Source organism: Mobula hypostoma, chromosome 20, assembly GCF_963921235.1.
Source record: "Mobula hypostoma chromosome 20, sMobHyp1.1, whole genome shotgun sequence".
Taxonomy (NCBI): domain Eukaryota; kingdom Metazoa; phylum Chordata; class Chondrichthyes; order Myliobatiformes; family Myliobatidae; genus Mobula; species Mobula hypostoma.
Genome location: NC_086116.1, coordinates 10,552,833 through 10,566,959, shown reverse-complemented (window position 1 = coordinate 10,566,959; position 14,127 = coordinate 10,552,833). Strand labels below are relative to the sequence as shown.

Genomic DNA, 14,127 nt, shown 5'->3' with positions numbered 1-14,127 from the left:
GAATGGAGAATTTTTTTTAATACAAGTTTAAGAGCTTAAATATTACATATTTATTGCACACCGATTGTCAATTACACCCAATTAGTATTAATCAAAATAAATTAGTTTTTGGATATCAATATTTATCCATAGTGTTTTGTGCTGGCAGTGCTGTCCCAGTAGCAGAATATATCATCTGATATCCTACTACAGCATAACAAACAAGAACACTGATCACATAAGTAAACATTTAAAAGATACCAAAATTAAACTTGGATAAAGAGCAAATTGGACATTGTATGATGTACTGTGATTTGAAATTAAGAAGTTCATGTAGTCTGTAATTTCTGGTTCAGAGCTAGTGGCAAGCAAGTCCAAAATATTAATTTGCAGTCTTTGCACTTACAGGCCAATGTTATGAAAATTAACATTTAACAGTTTGGCAAAATAATGCAAACTTCACATTTAGCCAGAATGAAAATGAAAGTTTCTAATTGAGATGAAACTGTAGTGTTGAACATTTTTGAACGGTTTTCAGAAACTAAGGTGGCAGTTAGTCATTGCAATTGCTTCTACATTATGTAAAATGGATCATTAATTGCTGCAATTATAAAACAGCATCTATTAAAACCAGTCTGTGTATACCGTCACTACATTAATCTCATTCCTACTGCATTACCTGTGGACTTTTGCAGTCTGATTCAGAGATAAACCACTGATTACCTTTCTCACTGGACACATTTTATTGCCCTTTGCACTGCTCAAAGCAGTAACATGTTTACTAGCTAATTTTTGCCATTGCTACCCAAGGCTATTGAATAGCTAGGACCTGACTGTACTGGAGACTTCTGCCCACGTAACTCATGACTAAGCACAGTTCTCCTTCCATCCTCTCCGAATAAGTGCTGGTTAGGAGATCAACTTGTCATTTCTTTTATACAGACATAATTATGCAAGTCAAACTCCTTGCCAAGGACATTTTAGAAACCTTAATGTCAAAATAAGATAAAGATAACAACATATTAGATATTAAAATAGAGACAATACACAAGGTACTGAAATCCTTTGTCCTTTTCTGGCTTTTACAACACAAATCCAAACAATGAACTAAATATTTCACGTGTTTGTCAGTTCATAGAATTTAAGTTGTTTGGCAGCACATGCCACTATTTAAAGCAAAGCTTTGTAGTTAAGCAATGTGTGGTGACTTAATGATGCTGATGCATTTTGGAACAGCTGTTAAGGTTTAGGAAAACAACAGAGCTGGTGCATCACTCCTAGGTTATCCAGCTTGGAAATATACCATCACCTTTTGCTGTATCCCTGTAATGGTGCTTACAGGGGTGAGAGAACCTTGATAGAAATGAACAGTTTTGCTTGAAGGAATTCAAATCAGATTAACTCTACCTTAAGTCTGTGGAATAACTTGAGTGGGTATTTTCTATTCCCTACATGCTTCAGTACAGTCCAGCATTAAACTAAAAGATTTTCTTGCCTTATGGGCAAGATATGCAGTGACAGTCATATTTCAGACTTTCCACTCAGAGGAAGTAAAATTTTTAATCTCAGTCTGGTTCCAGAAGCAAGTTGTGATGTGCTAATTAGTTGCAATATTCAGTCCATACTGATAGCAGCGATTAGTTTTAAGCTTCTCACTTCTTGCAGTATGACTGACCTTTGTGGAACGGATTGAAAACTGGTTGAAATTGGATACATTTCTTCCCAAGGCAACTTTAGATTATAAATACAGCTACAAAATATTCTAAAAATCACAAGTTGCAAAGAAATGCAGAAAGGTGGAAATTATTCTTACTAGGAACCAATAGAAAATACCCAACCTGTGGTGTGAATAAAAGTGTGGTTGTAAGAAAAAAAGCAAGTTATACAGCAGGAATATCTTGTAACATGTAACCAGTTACGAATTGGTATTCTCCAGTTATAGAAGAGATTCTTAGCTGCATTGTCGTGAAGGAGTCCATTTCAAATTATATTGTCTTCTTTTGCATTGGGGATAGGATGATGAAAGTGCACCATTTCATATAGGGGGCTGGGGTGGGCAAGTGCTTGGTAGTGGAAGTAGTGGTGTAAGTGGTCTTCAGTGAATGGGACAACAATGATGATTAGCATCCAAAAAAGTGCTTCCAATCACACTATTACAATCTGATTTTGTTTACTAGTACTGTGCGTGTCAAAAGTAGTTATAATAAACTTCAACCTCTACACTAAAATATCAGTTCAAGTGACAAATCTTGGGAGGTCCTTCAGTTCATGGATTCTAAAGCATTGGGCATTTAGTGATAAACATCATGGCCAGCCACGCCTTCAATTCAAAAACTGATTACAGAAAGTATTTCCCAAAGACCAAATATCATGTAATATAACTAATATTCTTATAATTTTTCTAAGAAATTTATAGAGATAGTGTGTGCAATGGAATCAAGGACGGTTTTGACAGTTCATTTTTCCTTAAAGTGGAAATTCATTACTGGAATTAACTTCTATAACGCCGAGAGATGGATGACGTAACCAGATGTACAGCAAGGTGCATAATCCATACGGCACTAGCTTGATACAATGCAGCAGGAATGGGGAAAATGCACCACCTCTTCCCCAATTATTGTAGTTTCACTACAAGTTCACTCTGTATATTTGCAAACAGGTCTTTCATAAAAAATTCTGGCCTTGATATAGTTGAGAATGTGTGACCAGATTATATGGATTTAGTTTGCTAGCTCTTGCATTTCCATTTTCCCATCAAGATATTGTAAATGAAGCTTCAAAGGGCTATGTTAGCCATTGACTCAGTTTTGGTACTCTGCATCTGACTGGTTCATCACGATAGGTGCTTTAATGTTCCTTCGATCCTTCTCTGCCTCCTCCTCCTCATCATACTGCTCATCATTCTCATCATCACTCTCGTGTGGACTTGAAGGCAAAGACACAGAAGGGGATGGGGGCACAGAGGCTGGCCGAGGATATCTGAAACCTTCCGTCTGGCATATAGATAAAAAAAAGAAAGATTAGTCTATGATATTGCCCCTTAAGGAAAGGCATGTCTTTGTGGCATATAGTTTTTGTAATCCTGCTTTAGCACCAATCAAATCAATTGATAATACAGGTGGACTTACCAGTGGGGGCGCAGCTGGCTCCATACGAAACTTTTCTGGGAAGGCTTTACACAATGCAAGATGGCGGGCATGCACGTAATACTGAAGACAAAAAGAATTGAAAATTGTCATCACCATTAGAGAATGCAGTGAAGTTTATGGAAGCCAACACTGCAGATCCTTCATGTGCCACGTCTTCAGATTGAGCTAGAGCTCCAGAATTTGCATGAATCCAAAATAAAAGTGCAAAAAAAACTCTTGCAGAATAACCTTAATTAATTCTATTCAATTTTGAAATTGCTTAGTTTCTTTAAAGTTGGAGGCAAGTTTATTACTAAATTTTACAGTTTAGCTAATTGTCTTACTTCCTATCCACATAGCTGATTATTCGGTCAATAAACTAAAATTATTAAACTCATTTCCACTGCACTTTGGAATAAGGTATTAAAAAGTGCCATACAGTAATCCAGCATCTGAACGTTAGAAGATCCTGATGGTTCAGCTTTTGGTTCATTCATTAATCTGCAATGCAAGTCCAGAGAGCAAGTAGTGTGTAGCTGGAGCTCAGGGTCTGGACTATGGGCTTGGAGAGCAGATGGAGCCAAGATCCAGAATACCTAGGATCAGGAACTTGGGTAGTTTTACATCTGGAACTATGATTTCAGTTGCTTTAATATTTCCCAGTCTCCTCAAACTTAGTGTTCACTGGAAATCCATCATACTACTGTACAATACCCCAAAAAAATGAAGGAAGGGTGTTGGGATATTATAGGAGCAACATCCAGAAGTCTAGAAAACCCTTTGTCTTGCAGCACCATCCCAAGGAATATTGAAATTTTACTATATTTCACTTCCAAAGGCATAACCAAGCTCGACAACCCTTCCTTCACAGAGACATTTACTTATATTTACCCTGGTCAGGTATCTCCAGTCTAGAAGTTCCGAAAGTCTTTCGGTCCGATTCCTCTGGATAATTCTCTGGCGACGTGACTGCTTGCAGAACCCGAACATGAACTGGGTCAACTGATTGCACGAGTCCTCGAGAGACCGGAATCTCCGATCGACAATATAAATCCCTGTGCACAGCAAAAAAAAAACACACACACACACATAGATCGAGGAAGCACAAACCCTTTTGGAGAAATTAAATGCAGAATGTCCTGTGGTGCAGCATTTGAATCACAGAACTTACCATAAGCTGTTGGGTCTGCCACGTGTTCCTGCATGAAACAACCAAAGCCAGAGAGATTGGTGGTCACACTGGGAATTCCCATCACTGTGCACTCAGCTACAAATGCAAATATCCAAGTTATGAATTCTGCTTTGGAATCGGAGTACTGCAGCACAAAAACAGGACATTCAGCCCAACCAATCCATGCTAACCTGGTCTTCTGTCCAATGTCATCTACCTGCACCCAGGTTCCCCCATACCCCCTCATCCAAACTTCTTAAATGTTACAATTGTACCTGCATCCTCTACTTCTGCTGGCAGCTCATTCCTCATTCACACCATCCTTAGTGAAGATGATCCCCATGAGATTCCCCTTAAACATTCACTCTTAAATTATGACCCCATTTCTGGTCTCATTCAAACAGAGGTGGGAAAAAAGCCGACATGCATTCACCCTATCTATACTCGTCAGAGATCTGTCCACCTCAACAAGCTCTCCACTGACTCATGTTTTTGCAAGTTAAAGTTCATCTTTTAATTTGTTTTCCTTTCATCCATAGTTCACTGCCTTCTCTGATCAGATTCATCTTCAGCCCTTTACCTCTTCCACCCATCGCCTCCCAAGTTCTCCATTCACCTCACCCAACCTTCTCCCTCACCTGGTTGTACCTGCCATCTTGTACTCCTTCCCCTCCCCCAGTCTTTTTATTCCAGCTTCTTGCCCCTTCCTTTCCTGTCTAGACAAGGGTCTTGGCCAAAAATGTCAACTGTATTCCTCTCCATATTGCCTGAGAGAACATAGAACAGTACAACACAGAAACAGGCCATTTGGCCCACAGTAATGTGCTAAACCAGCTAAAAAGCAAATCAGAAACACCCAAACTCTAATCCCTCCTACCTACACCATGTCCATATCCCTCCATCTTCCTTACATCCATGTGCCAATCGAAATGTCTCTTAAAAGCCTCTAATGTATTTGTCTCTATACCATACCAGGCATCCACAGAGTAAAATATAACTCCCACATCCCACTTGAGCCTATCGCCTCTCACCTGCAATGCATGCCCTCTGGTATTAGACATTTTAACCCTGGGAAACAGATTCTCCCTGTCTACTTTATCTATGCCTCTCAATCTTAGAAACCTCCACCAGATCTCCCCTCAGCCTTAGGCACTCCAGAAAAAACAACCCAAGTTTATCCTGCTTCTCATGATAGCATCTGCCCTCTAAACCAGGCAGTATCCTGGTAAACCTCATCAGCACCCTCTCCCAAAGCCTCAACATCCTTTATATAGTGGGGGTGACCAGAACTGTACAAAATACTCCAGATGTGGCATAACTAGAGTTTCACAAAGTTCCAACATAACCTATTGACTTTTGAACTCGGTGCCTCAACTAACAACAAGCATTCCACAAGCTTTATTAATTATTGAAGATCAACAAAAAAATACATTAATCAAGTTAACATGTCAATATGTACAATGAGAAATTAAATTATCAAATAAATGATTAACAAAGCTAAACAATATATCAGTAAGAAAAAATAAAATGTTAAAACTTTTTTTTGGAAAAAAGGGAAAAAGAACCCCTACTAACTAAAACAAAAAAAGACCCTAACAAAAAAAAACGAAAAGAGAAAAAAAAACCCATTGGGAGCACAACCCCAGAGCTATACGCCATACAAGCTACCATAAAAGAAAAACTTCAATCCGCCAACTCAAATCCATTTAAACAAGAATCAGAAGGGGACCATCTTAATTAACTCAAATCAAGTGACAGCAGCAGGCAAAAGAGCTCTACCTTTTCTCAAAGTCAAATCGAGGATCAAAAGATCGACTTCTGATTCTCTCCAAACTAAGACATAACATCACCTGAGAGAACCATTGTATCAAAGTGGGAGCAGAGGCGTCCTTCCATTTCAATAAAATAGCCCTTCTGGCCAATAATGTAACAAATGCAATTACATGTTGGTCTGATATAGAAATACCATGAATATATTTGAGGTATTATACCGAACAAAATTGTCAATTTATTAGGTTGTAAATTAATTTTTAAAGCTTTAGAAATTGTAGAGGAAATAGATTTCCAAAAGTGTTTCAATACAGAACACGACCAAAACATGTGTCAATATAGCTGTCTCAGTTTTGCATCTATCACACTGACTATCAACATTAGGAAATATTTTAGACAGTCTCTCCTTTGTCAAATAGTAATGATGTACAATTTTAAATTGAATTAAAGAGTGACTGGCACAACTCGAAGAAGAGTTAACTAACTTCAAAATTCGCAAACAATCCTCTGTTATCAAGGTCATGTTAAGCTCTCTTTCCCAATCTTGCTTAACCTTAAGGATAATTGTACTGTTGTAATAGCAAATCATAAATTTTCCCAATAAAACCTTTCACTAAAGGATTCATTTTTAAAATAATGTCTAACAGGTCAGAATCTTGTATATATGGAAAATTTCTCAAATATTCTTGTAAGAAATGTCTGACCTGAAGATATTGCAAGAAATGTGAGTACGAGAGAGAGTATTTAGTTACTAATTTCTCAAAAGATATCAATCGGCCTTCTTGGAACAGATCCATGAAGGAATAGACTCCTTTATTCCTCCAAAGGTAGGATCACTAAGTGAAGGTTTAAATCCACAAGCCTTCTTGATCATCTTAAATAGACACCTTATAGAGCGGGCAACAGCTAGAGGGAGACAGAGTAGGAAGGCCTTGGCTCAGCGGGGTTTTCGTGTTAATGGGTCGAGCCGAGGTAGGTTGCCTGAGTAGAATACAGACAGGAAGTATGTGTGTGAGGCTGGTTTTCTGTGCTCAGATGTGGGAGGTCCTGGAGATTCCCAGCCTCCCGGGTGGTCACATCTGCTCCAGGTACGTCAAGCTGAAGTTCCTTAGGGACCGCGTTAGGGAACTGGAGATGCAGCTCGATGACCTTCATCTGGTCAGGGAAAGTAAGGAGGTGTCAGAGAGGAACTATAGGCAGGTAGTCGCACCGGGGCTTGGGGAGACAAATAAGTGGGTAACAGTCAGGAGAGGGAAGGGCAGGAGTCAGATGCTAGAGAGCACCACTGTGGCTGTACTCCTTGACAATAAGTACTCCTGTTTGAGTACTGTTGGGGGGGACAGCCTACCTGGAGGAAGCAACAGTGGTCGTGCCTCTGGCACAGAGTCTGGCCCTGTGGCTCAGAAGGGTAGGGAAAGGAAAAGGATGGAAGAAGTGATAGGGGATTCTATAGTTAGAGGGTCAGACAGGCAATTCTCTGGAAGCAGGAAAGAAATGCGGATGGTAGTTTGCCTCCCAGGTGCCAGGGTCCGGGATGTTTCTGATCGCCTCTGAGGTATCCCGAAGTGGGAAGAACAGCTAGAGGTCATGGTACATATTGGTACCAATGACAATAGGCAGAAAAAGGGAGGTCCTGAAAGCAGACTACAGGGAGTTAGGAAGGAAGCTGAGAAGCAGGACCACAAAGGTAGTCATCCCTGGATTACTGCCTGTGCCACATGACAGTGAGTATGAGAATAGAGTGAGGTGGAGGATGAATGTGTGGCTGAGGGATTGGAGCAGGGGCAGGGATTCAGATTTCTGGATCATTGGGACCTCTTTTGGGGCAGGAGTGACCTGTACAAAAAGGACGGGTTGCACTTGAATCGTAAGGGGAGCAATTTCCTGTGTTCCAACAAAATAGACTCAGTATCCTCCACTGTGACTTCCCTGGGTGCAGCTGTGATATTGTCCCTGATTAGTAGTGTAACTCTACAACACTCCCCCCACCCCTTATCTCCTCTACCTTTTCAAAAACCTGGTACATTAATTGCCCATTCCTGCCCCTCTCTCTACCAAGTTTCAGTCATGAATATAACATTGTAGTTCCATGTTCTGACCCACGCTCCAAGTTCATCATCCTTACCCATAATACTCCTGCCGAGTTCCTCCAGCATTTTGTGTTTGTTTCATCTCTTACTATCTGTCACACAATAGTGAACGTTACACACGAAAAGACATTCAAGTCATTGCTGAGCATCAGTTTACTACGATGACTTACTACCTCCTTTAGTCCACCAATGCTTCATATTCAGATTCCCTTCCAGGACAATAAAGAAGAAATGAATGAACACTCATACACAATACCACGTTCAGTGATGGAAGGAGGGATGCGTGGCAGGAGATTGTCAGGAGACAAGGAAAGCCTCCAGCTCCATTCTGTGGGAACATGTTCGGCACAGCTTTGTGAGCCGAAGGGCCTGTATTATGCTGTAGGCTTTCTATGTTAACGTTACATGCACACTTGTATTACTAGAAAGAAGGAAATCAGTTGCAAACCTACAATACAAAAATGGGATCTTGTGTTCACAGTTTAGTGCAATAGCCGGTCAGATCATGCATTCCAAACAATGATCAAAACAAAATCGCACATGCTCGGAAACAAATAACATCCAAAAGTGCTAGAAACAGCAGACAAGGCAGTATCTGCTGACAGAAACAGATAGCATTTTAAGACAGAGAGGAAGTGAGTGTTGGCTGATAGACTCTCTATCACTCTGTTTTGATTTCGTGCTTCATGCATCTTAACCCAGATGAAATAGGAGTTTAGTGGACAGAGTAAAACACATCCTGCACTTTGGAACAATGAGACCAATAGACTTTAAATAATTACCCCAAAAGGACATCCAAGACGATGCAGAATTCTACTCTCAGCTTAGTTCTCCTATGTCTCAACCACTACATTTTGCTCAGTGTTCTTGCTAAAGTACAAATCCAACCAATTTTGCACCTTTCCTATAACACAAAGTAACTATGCTTCCAGATAATTTCACAGCCATTGAATATTTTTGGTTAATTCAAGTTGACAGGGTTTTTAAGGCAGGGTATGATGTGTTGGCCTTCGTTAGTTGGGGGACTGAGTTCAAGAGTCATCTGATAACGTTGCAAATGTTTAAATTCCTGGTCTGACAACACATGTAACATTACACTCAGTTCCATAAGAGTGTGCAAGCTTCAGACAGGCTGCAGAGATTTACTAGGGTGCTGTTTGCATTAGATGGTATGACTCTGACCTCAGCGGTTGGGAAGATGTTGTAGTCTATCGTTAAGCATGTGGTTTTGGGGACTTGGAGGCACATGTTAAACAACGCCAGTCACCATGGGCTCCTTAAGGGAAACTCTTGCCTACAAATCTGTTGGAATTTTTTGAAGAAATAATAAGGTAGACACTTGGATTTTCACAAGGCCTTTGACAAGGTCCCACATGAGGCTTCTTAACTTAAGCTTACTGTATTTCAGGAAAGATATTAGCATGGATAGAGCGTAGGCTGATTGGCAGGAGGCAAAGAGTGGATATAAAGAGAGCCTTTTCTAGTTGGCTGCAGGTGATTAGTGGTGATCCACAGGGGTCTGTGTTGGGACTACTTTTTCCATTATATGTCAATGATCTGGATAACTGATGTGATGGCTTTGTGGCCAGGTTTGTGGACGATATGATGATAGGTGGAGGAGCAGGTAGTGTTAAGTAGAGAGGCTACAGAAGGGTTTAGGTGTGGAAAATGGGCAAAGAAGTGGCTGATGGAATACATTGTTGGGAAGTGTATGGTCATGCACCTTGGTAGAAGAAATAAAAGCATAGAGTATTTTCTAAATGGAGAAAAAAATTCAAAAATCAGAGGTGCAAAGGGACCTGGGAGTTCTTGTGCAGGATTCCCTAGAAGGTTAATTTACAGGTTGAATCTGGTGTGGAAGATAAATGCAATGTTAGTATTCATTTTGAGAGGACTAGAATACAAAAGCAAGGATGTAATGTTGAGGCTTTATAAGGCACTATGGCCTCACTTTGAGTACTGTGAACTGTTTTGGGCTCCTTACCCAAGAAAGGACAAGACCATAAAAAAAACATAAGACACAGGAATGGAATTAGGCCATTCAGCCCATTGAGTCTGCTCCACCATTCCATCATGGCTGATCCCTGATCCCACTCAACCCCATACACCCGCCTTCTTGCCATATCCGTTGACGCCCTGACTGATCAGGAAAATATCAACTTCCACCTTAAATATACCCAGGGACTTGGCCTCCACCGCAGACGGCAGCAGAGCATTCCACAGATTCACTTCTAAAAAGTAGAACCTCAATTTTGAGACTGTGCCCTCTAGTTCTGGATACTCCCATCACTGGAAACATCTCTCCACATCCACCCCATCTCATCCTTTCAACATTCTGTAGGTTTCAATGAGATCCCCCTACACTCTTCTAAATTCCAGTGAGTACAGGCCTAAAGCTGCCAAATGCTCCTCATATGTTAATCTCTTCAATCTCGAAATCATCCTCGTGAACCTCCTCTGGACTCTGTAATGGCAACACATCCTTTTGGAGGTATGGGATCCAAAACTATTGACAATACTCCAAGTACAGCCTGACTAGTGTCTTATAAAGGCTCAGCATCATCTCCTTGCTTTTATATTCTATTTCCCTTGAAATAAATACCAACACTGCATTTGCCTTCTTTACCACAGACTCAACCTGCAAATCAACTTTCTAGGAGTCTTGCACGAGGACTCCCAAGACCCTCTGTACCTCTAATGTCCGAGCCTTCTCCCCCATTTAGATAATTGTCTGCACTATTGTTCCTTTAACCCAAATGCATTTCGTACATTTCCCAACACTGTATTCCATCTGTCACTTTTTTGCCCATTCTCCCAATTTGTCCAAGTCCTGCTGCAATCACATTGCTTCCTCAGCACTACCTACCCCTCCACTTATCTTTGTATCATTCACAAACTTTGCCACAAAGCCACCAATTCCATTATCCAAATCATTGACAAACAATGTGAAAAGTAGTAGTCCCAATACTGACCCGAGGACCAGTAGTCACCGGCAGCCATCTAGCTAAGGCCCCCTTTATTCCCACCTGCTGCCTCCTGGCTGTCAGCCGTTTCCATGCCAGTATCTTTCCTGCAACACCATAGGGCTTTATTTTATTAAGCAGCCTCACATGTGGCATCTTATCAAATGCCTTCTGAAAATCCAAATAAATGGCATCCACTGGCTCTCCTTTGTCCACTCTGCTTGTTACTTCCTTGAAGAACTAACAGATTTGTCAGGCAAGATTTCCCTTTACAGAAACCATGGTGACTTGACTTATTTTATCATTAGTCTCCAGGTACTCCAAATCCTCATCCTTTAATAATAGACTCCCACACTTTCCCAACCACAAAGCTAACAGGCCTACAATTTCCTTTCTTTTGCCTTCCTCCCTTCTTTAAGAGGAAGAGAGACATTTGCAATCTTTCAGTCCTCCAGGACCATGCCAGATTCAAGTGATTCTTGAACGATCATGACCAATGTATTCGTTACCTCTTCAGCAACCTCTCTCAAGGCTCTGCAATGTAGTCCATCTGGTCCAGGTGACATGTCCACCTTAAGACCTTTGAGTTTGGCTAGCACTTTTACTTTGTAATAGCAGTGGCACTCATTCCTGCTCCCTGACACATTGCTAGTGTCTTCCACAGTGAAGACAGATGCAAAGTACCCATCAAGTTCATCTGCCAGTTCTTTGCCCATGGCTGCCTCACCAGCATCATTTATCAGTGGTTTAATATCAACTCTCACCTCCCTTTTACTTTTTATACAACTGAAACAACTTTTAGTATCATGATTTATATTATTAGCTAGTTTGCCCTCATATTTCATCTCTTCCCTTCTTTTGTCTTTTTTAGTTGTCTTTTGTTGGATTTTAAAAGCTTCCCAATCAACCACCTTCCCACTCACTTTTGCTACCTTATATGCCCTTTCCATATAATAATTACAGCACAGAAACCGGCCATCTCAGCCCTTCTAGTCCGTGCCGAACTCTTACTCTCACCTAGTCCCACCAACCTGCACACAGCCCATAACCCTCCATTCCTTTCCTGTCCATATAGCTGTCCAATTTAACATTAAACGACAACATCGAACCTGCCTCAACCACTTCTGCTGGAAGCTCGTTCCACACAGCTACCACTCTCTGAGTAAAGAAGTTCCCCCTCATGTTACCCCTAAACTTTTGCCCTTTAACTCTCAACTCATGTCCTCGTTTGAATCTCCCCTACTCTCAATGGAAAAAGCCTATCCATGTCAACTCTATCTATCTCCCTCATAATTTTAAATACCTCTATCAAGTCCCCCCCTCAACCTTCTACATTCCAAAGAATAAAGACCCAACTTGTTCAATCTTTCTCTGTAACTTAGGTGATGAAACCCAGGTAACATTCTAGTAAATCTTCCCTGTACTCTCTCTATTTTGTTGACATCTTTCCTATAATTCGGTGACCAAAACTGTACACAATACTCCAAATTTGGCCTCACCAATGCCTTGTACAATTTCAACATTACATCCCAACTCCTATACTCAATGCTCTGATTTATAAAGGCCAGCATACCAAAAGTTTTCTTCACCACCCTATCCACATGAGATTCCACCTTCAGGGAACTATACACCATTATTCCTAGATCCCTCTGTTCTATTGCATCTTAGCTTTTATACAGTCCTTAACTTACCTTGTTAGCCATGGTTGCCTACCCCTGCCATTTGAGAACAACTTCTTTTGTGGGAAGTATCTACCTTGTGCCTTATGAACAATTTCCAGAAACTTCAGCCATCTCTGCTCTGCTGTCATCCTCACCAGTATCTTCCTCCAATCCACCTGGGCAAGCTCCTCTCTCATGCCCCTGTAATTCCCTTTATTCCATTGTAATACTAATACATGTGACTTGCGCTTCTCCCTCTCAAATTACAGTACAAATTCAATCATTATGATCACTGCCTCCTAAGGATTCCTTTACATTAAGCTCCCTAATAAGATCTGGATTATTACACTACACCCAATCTAAGCTAGCCTTTCCCCGAGCAGGCTCAAGCAAAAGCTGTTCTAAAAAGCCGTCTTGTGGGCATTCAACAAATTCCTTCTTGTGATCCAACACCAACCCGATTTTCCCAATCCCCTTGCATAGTGAAGTCCCCCATTACAATTGTGTCATTAACCTATTACACACCTCTTCCAGCTCCCTTTGCAACCTCAACCCCACATCTTGGCTACTATTTGGAGGCCTATATATGATTCCCATATTTTTGTTTTAAACCTTAACTCCACCTACAAAAATTCAACATTCTCTGACCCTAAGTCACCCCTTTCTAAAGATGTGATTCCATCTCTTATCAACACAGCCACACACCGCCTATGCCTTTCTTCCTGTTCTTTCGATACAAAGTATATCCTTTGAGGTTAAGCTCCCAAGTATGGATGCGCTGACATCAGAGAGAGTTCAAAGGAGGTTTACGAAAGTGATTCCGGAATTAAAAGGCTTATCACACGAGGAGCGTTTGATGGCTCTTGTTATTCAGACCAGTGGGGTGGGGGGGTGGGCAAGGTGGAGAGGGCATCTCACTGAAACCCATCGAACATTAAAAGGACTCAAAGTGGATGAGCAGAGGATGTTTCTTATGGTGGGGGAGTCCGAGACCAGATGACACAGCCTCCGATAGAGACACGTCTACTTAGAATGGAGATGAGGAGGAATTTCATTAACAAACGAGTGGTAAATCTATGGAATTTGCTGCCACAGGTGTTTATGGAGGCCAATTCATTGGGTATATTTAAGACAGAGGTTGCTAGATTCTTAATTAGACCAGGCATGAAGGGACATAGGGAGAAAGCAGGAGATTGGGGCTGAGAGGGAAATGGATCAGACATGAAATTGCAGAACAGACTCAATGGGCCCAAAAGCCTAATTCTTCTGGTCTTGTGGGGGATAGACTGAGTAAGCTAGGACTTCTCTTTGAAGCAAAGGAGGATAAGAGGTGAGTTGATGGACGAGCTCCCACTGCTAAACAAA

The 14,127-nt window shown here is 41.1% G+C and overlaps 1 protein-coding gene across 2 annotated transcripts in view; it reads right to left on the bottom strand.

Annotated features, from left to right (window-relative positions):
- gys2 (glycogen synthase 2) overlaps positions 1-14,127 on the bottom strand; it is an 83,311-nt gene continuing 69,184 nt past the window's right edge. For both annotated transcript variants that reach the window (XM_063072383.1, XM_063072384.1), the window contains exons 13-16: positions 4,279-4,374; positions 3,999-4,162; positions 3,108-3,188; positions 1-2,972 (exon numbers count right to left, since the gene is read on the bottom strand). In XM_063072383.1, coding sequence (XP_062928453.1) covers positions 2,781-2,972; positions 3,108-3,188; positions 3,999-4,162; positions 4,279-4,374 — 533 coding nt within the window. In that variant the 3' untranslated portion in view covers positions 1-2,780. The remainder of the gene's footprint in view (positions 2,973-3,107; positions 3,189-3,998; positions 4,163-4,278; positions 4,375-14,127) is intronic.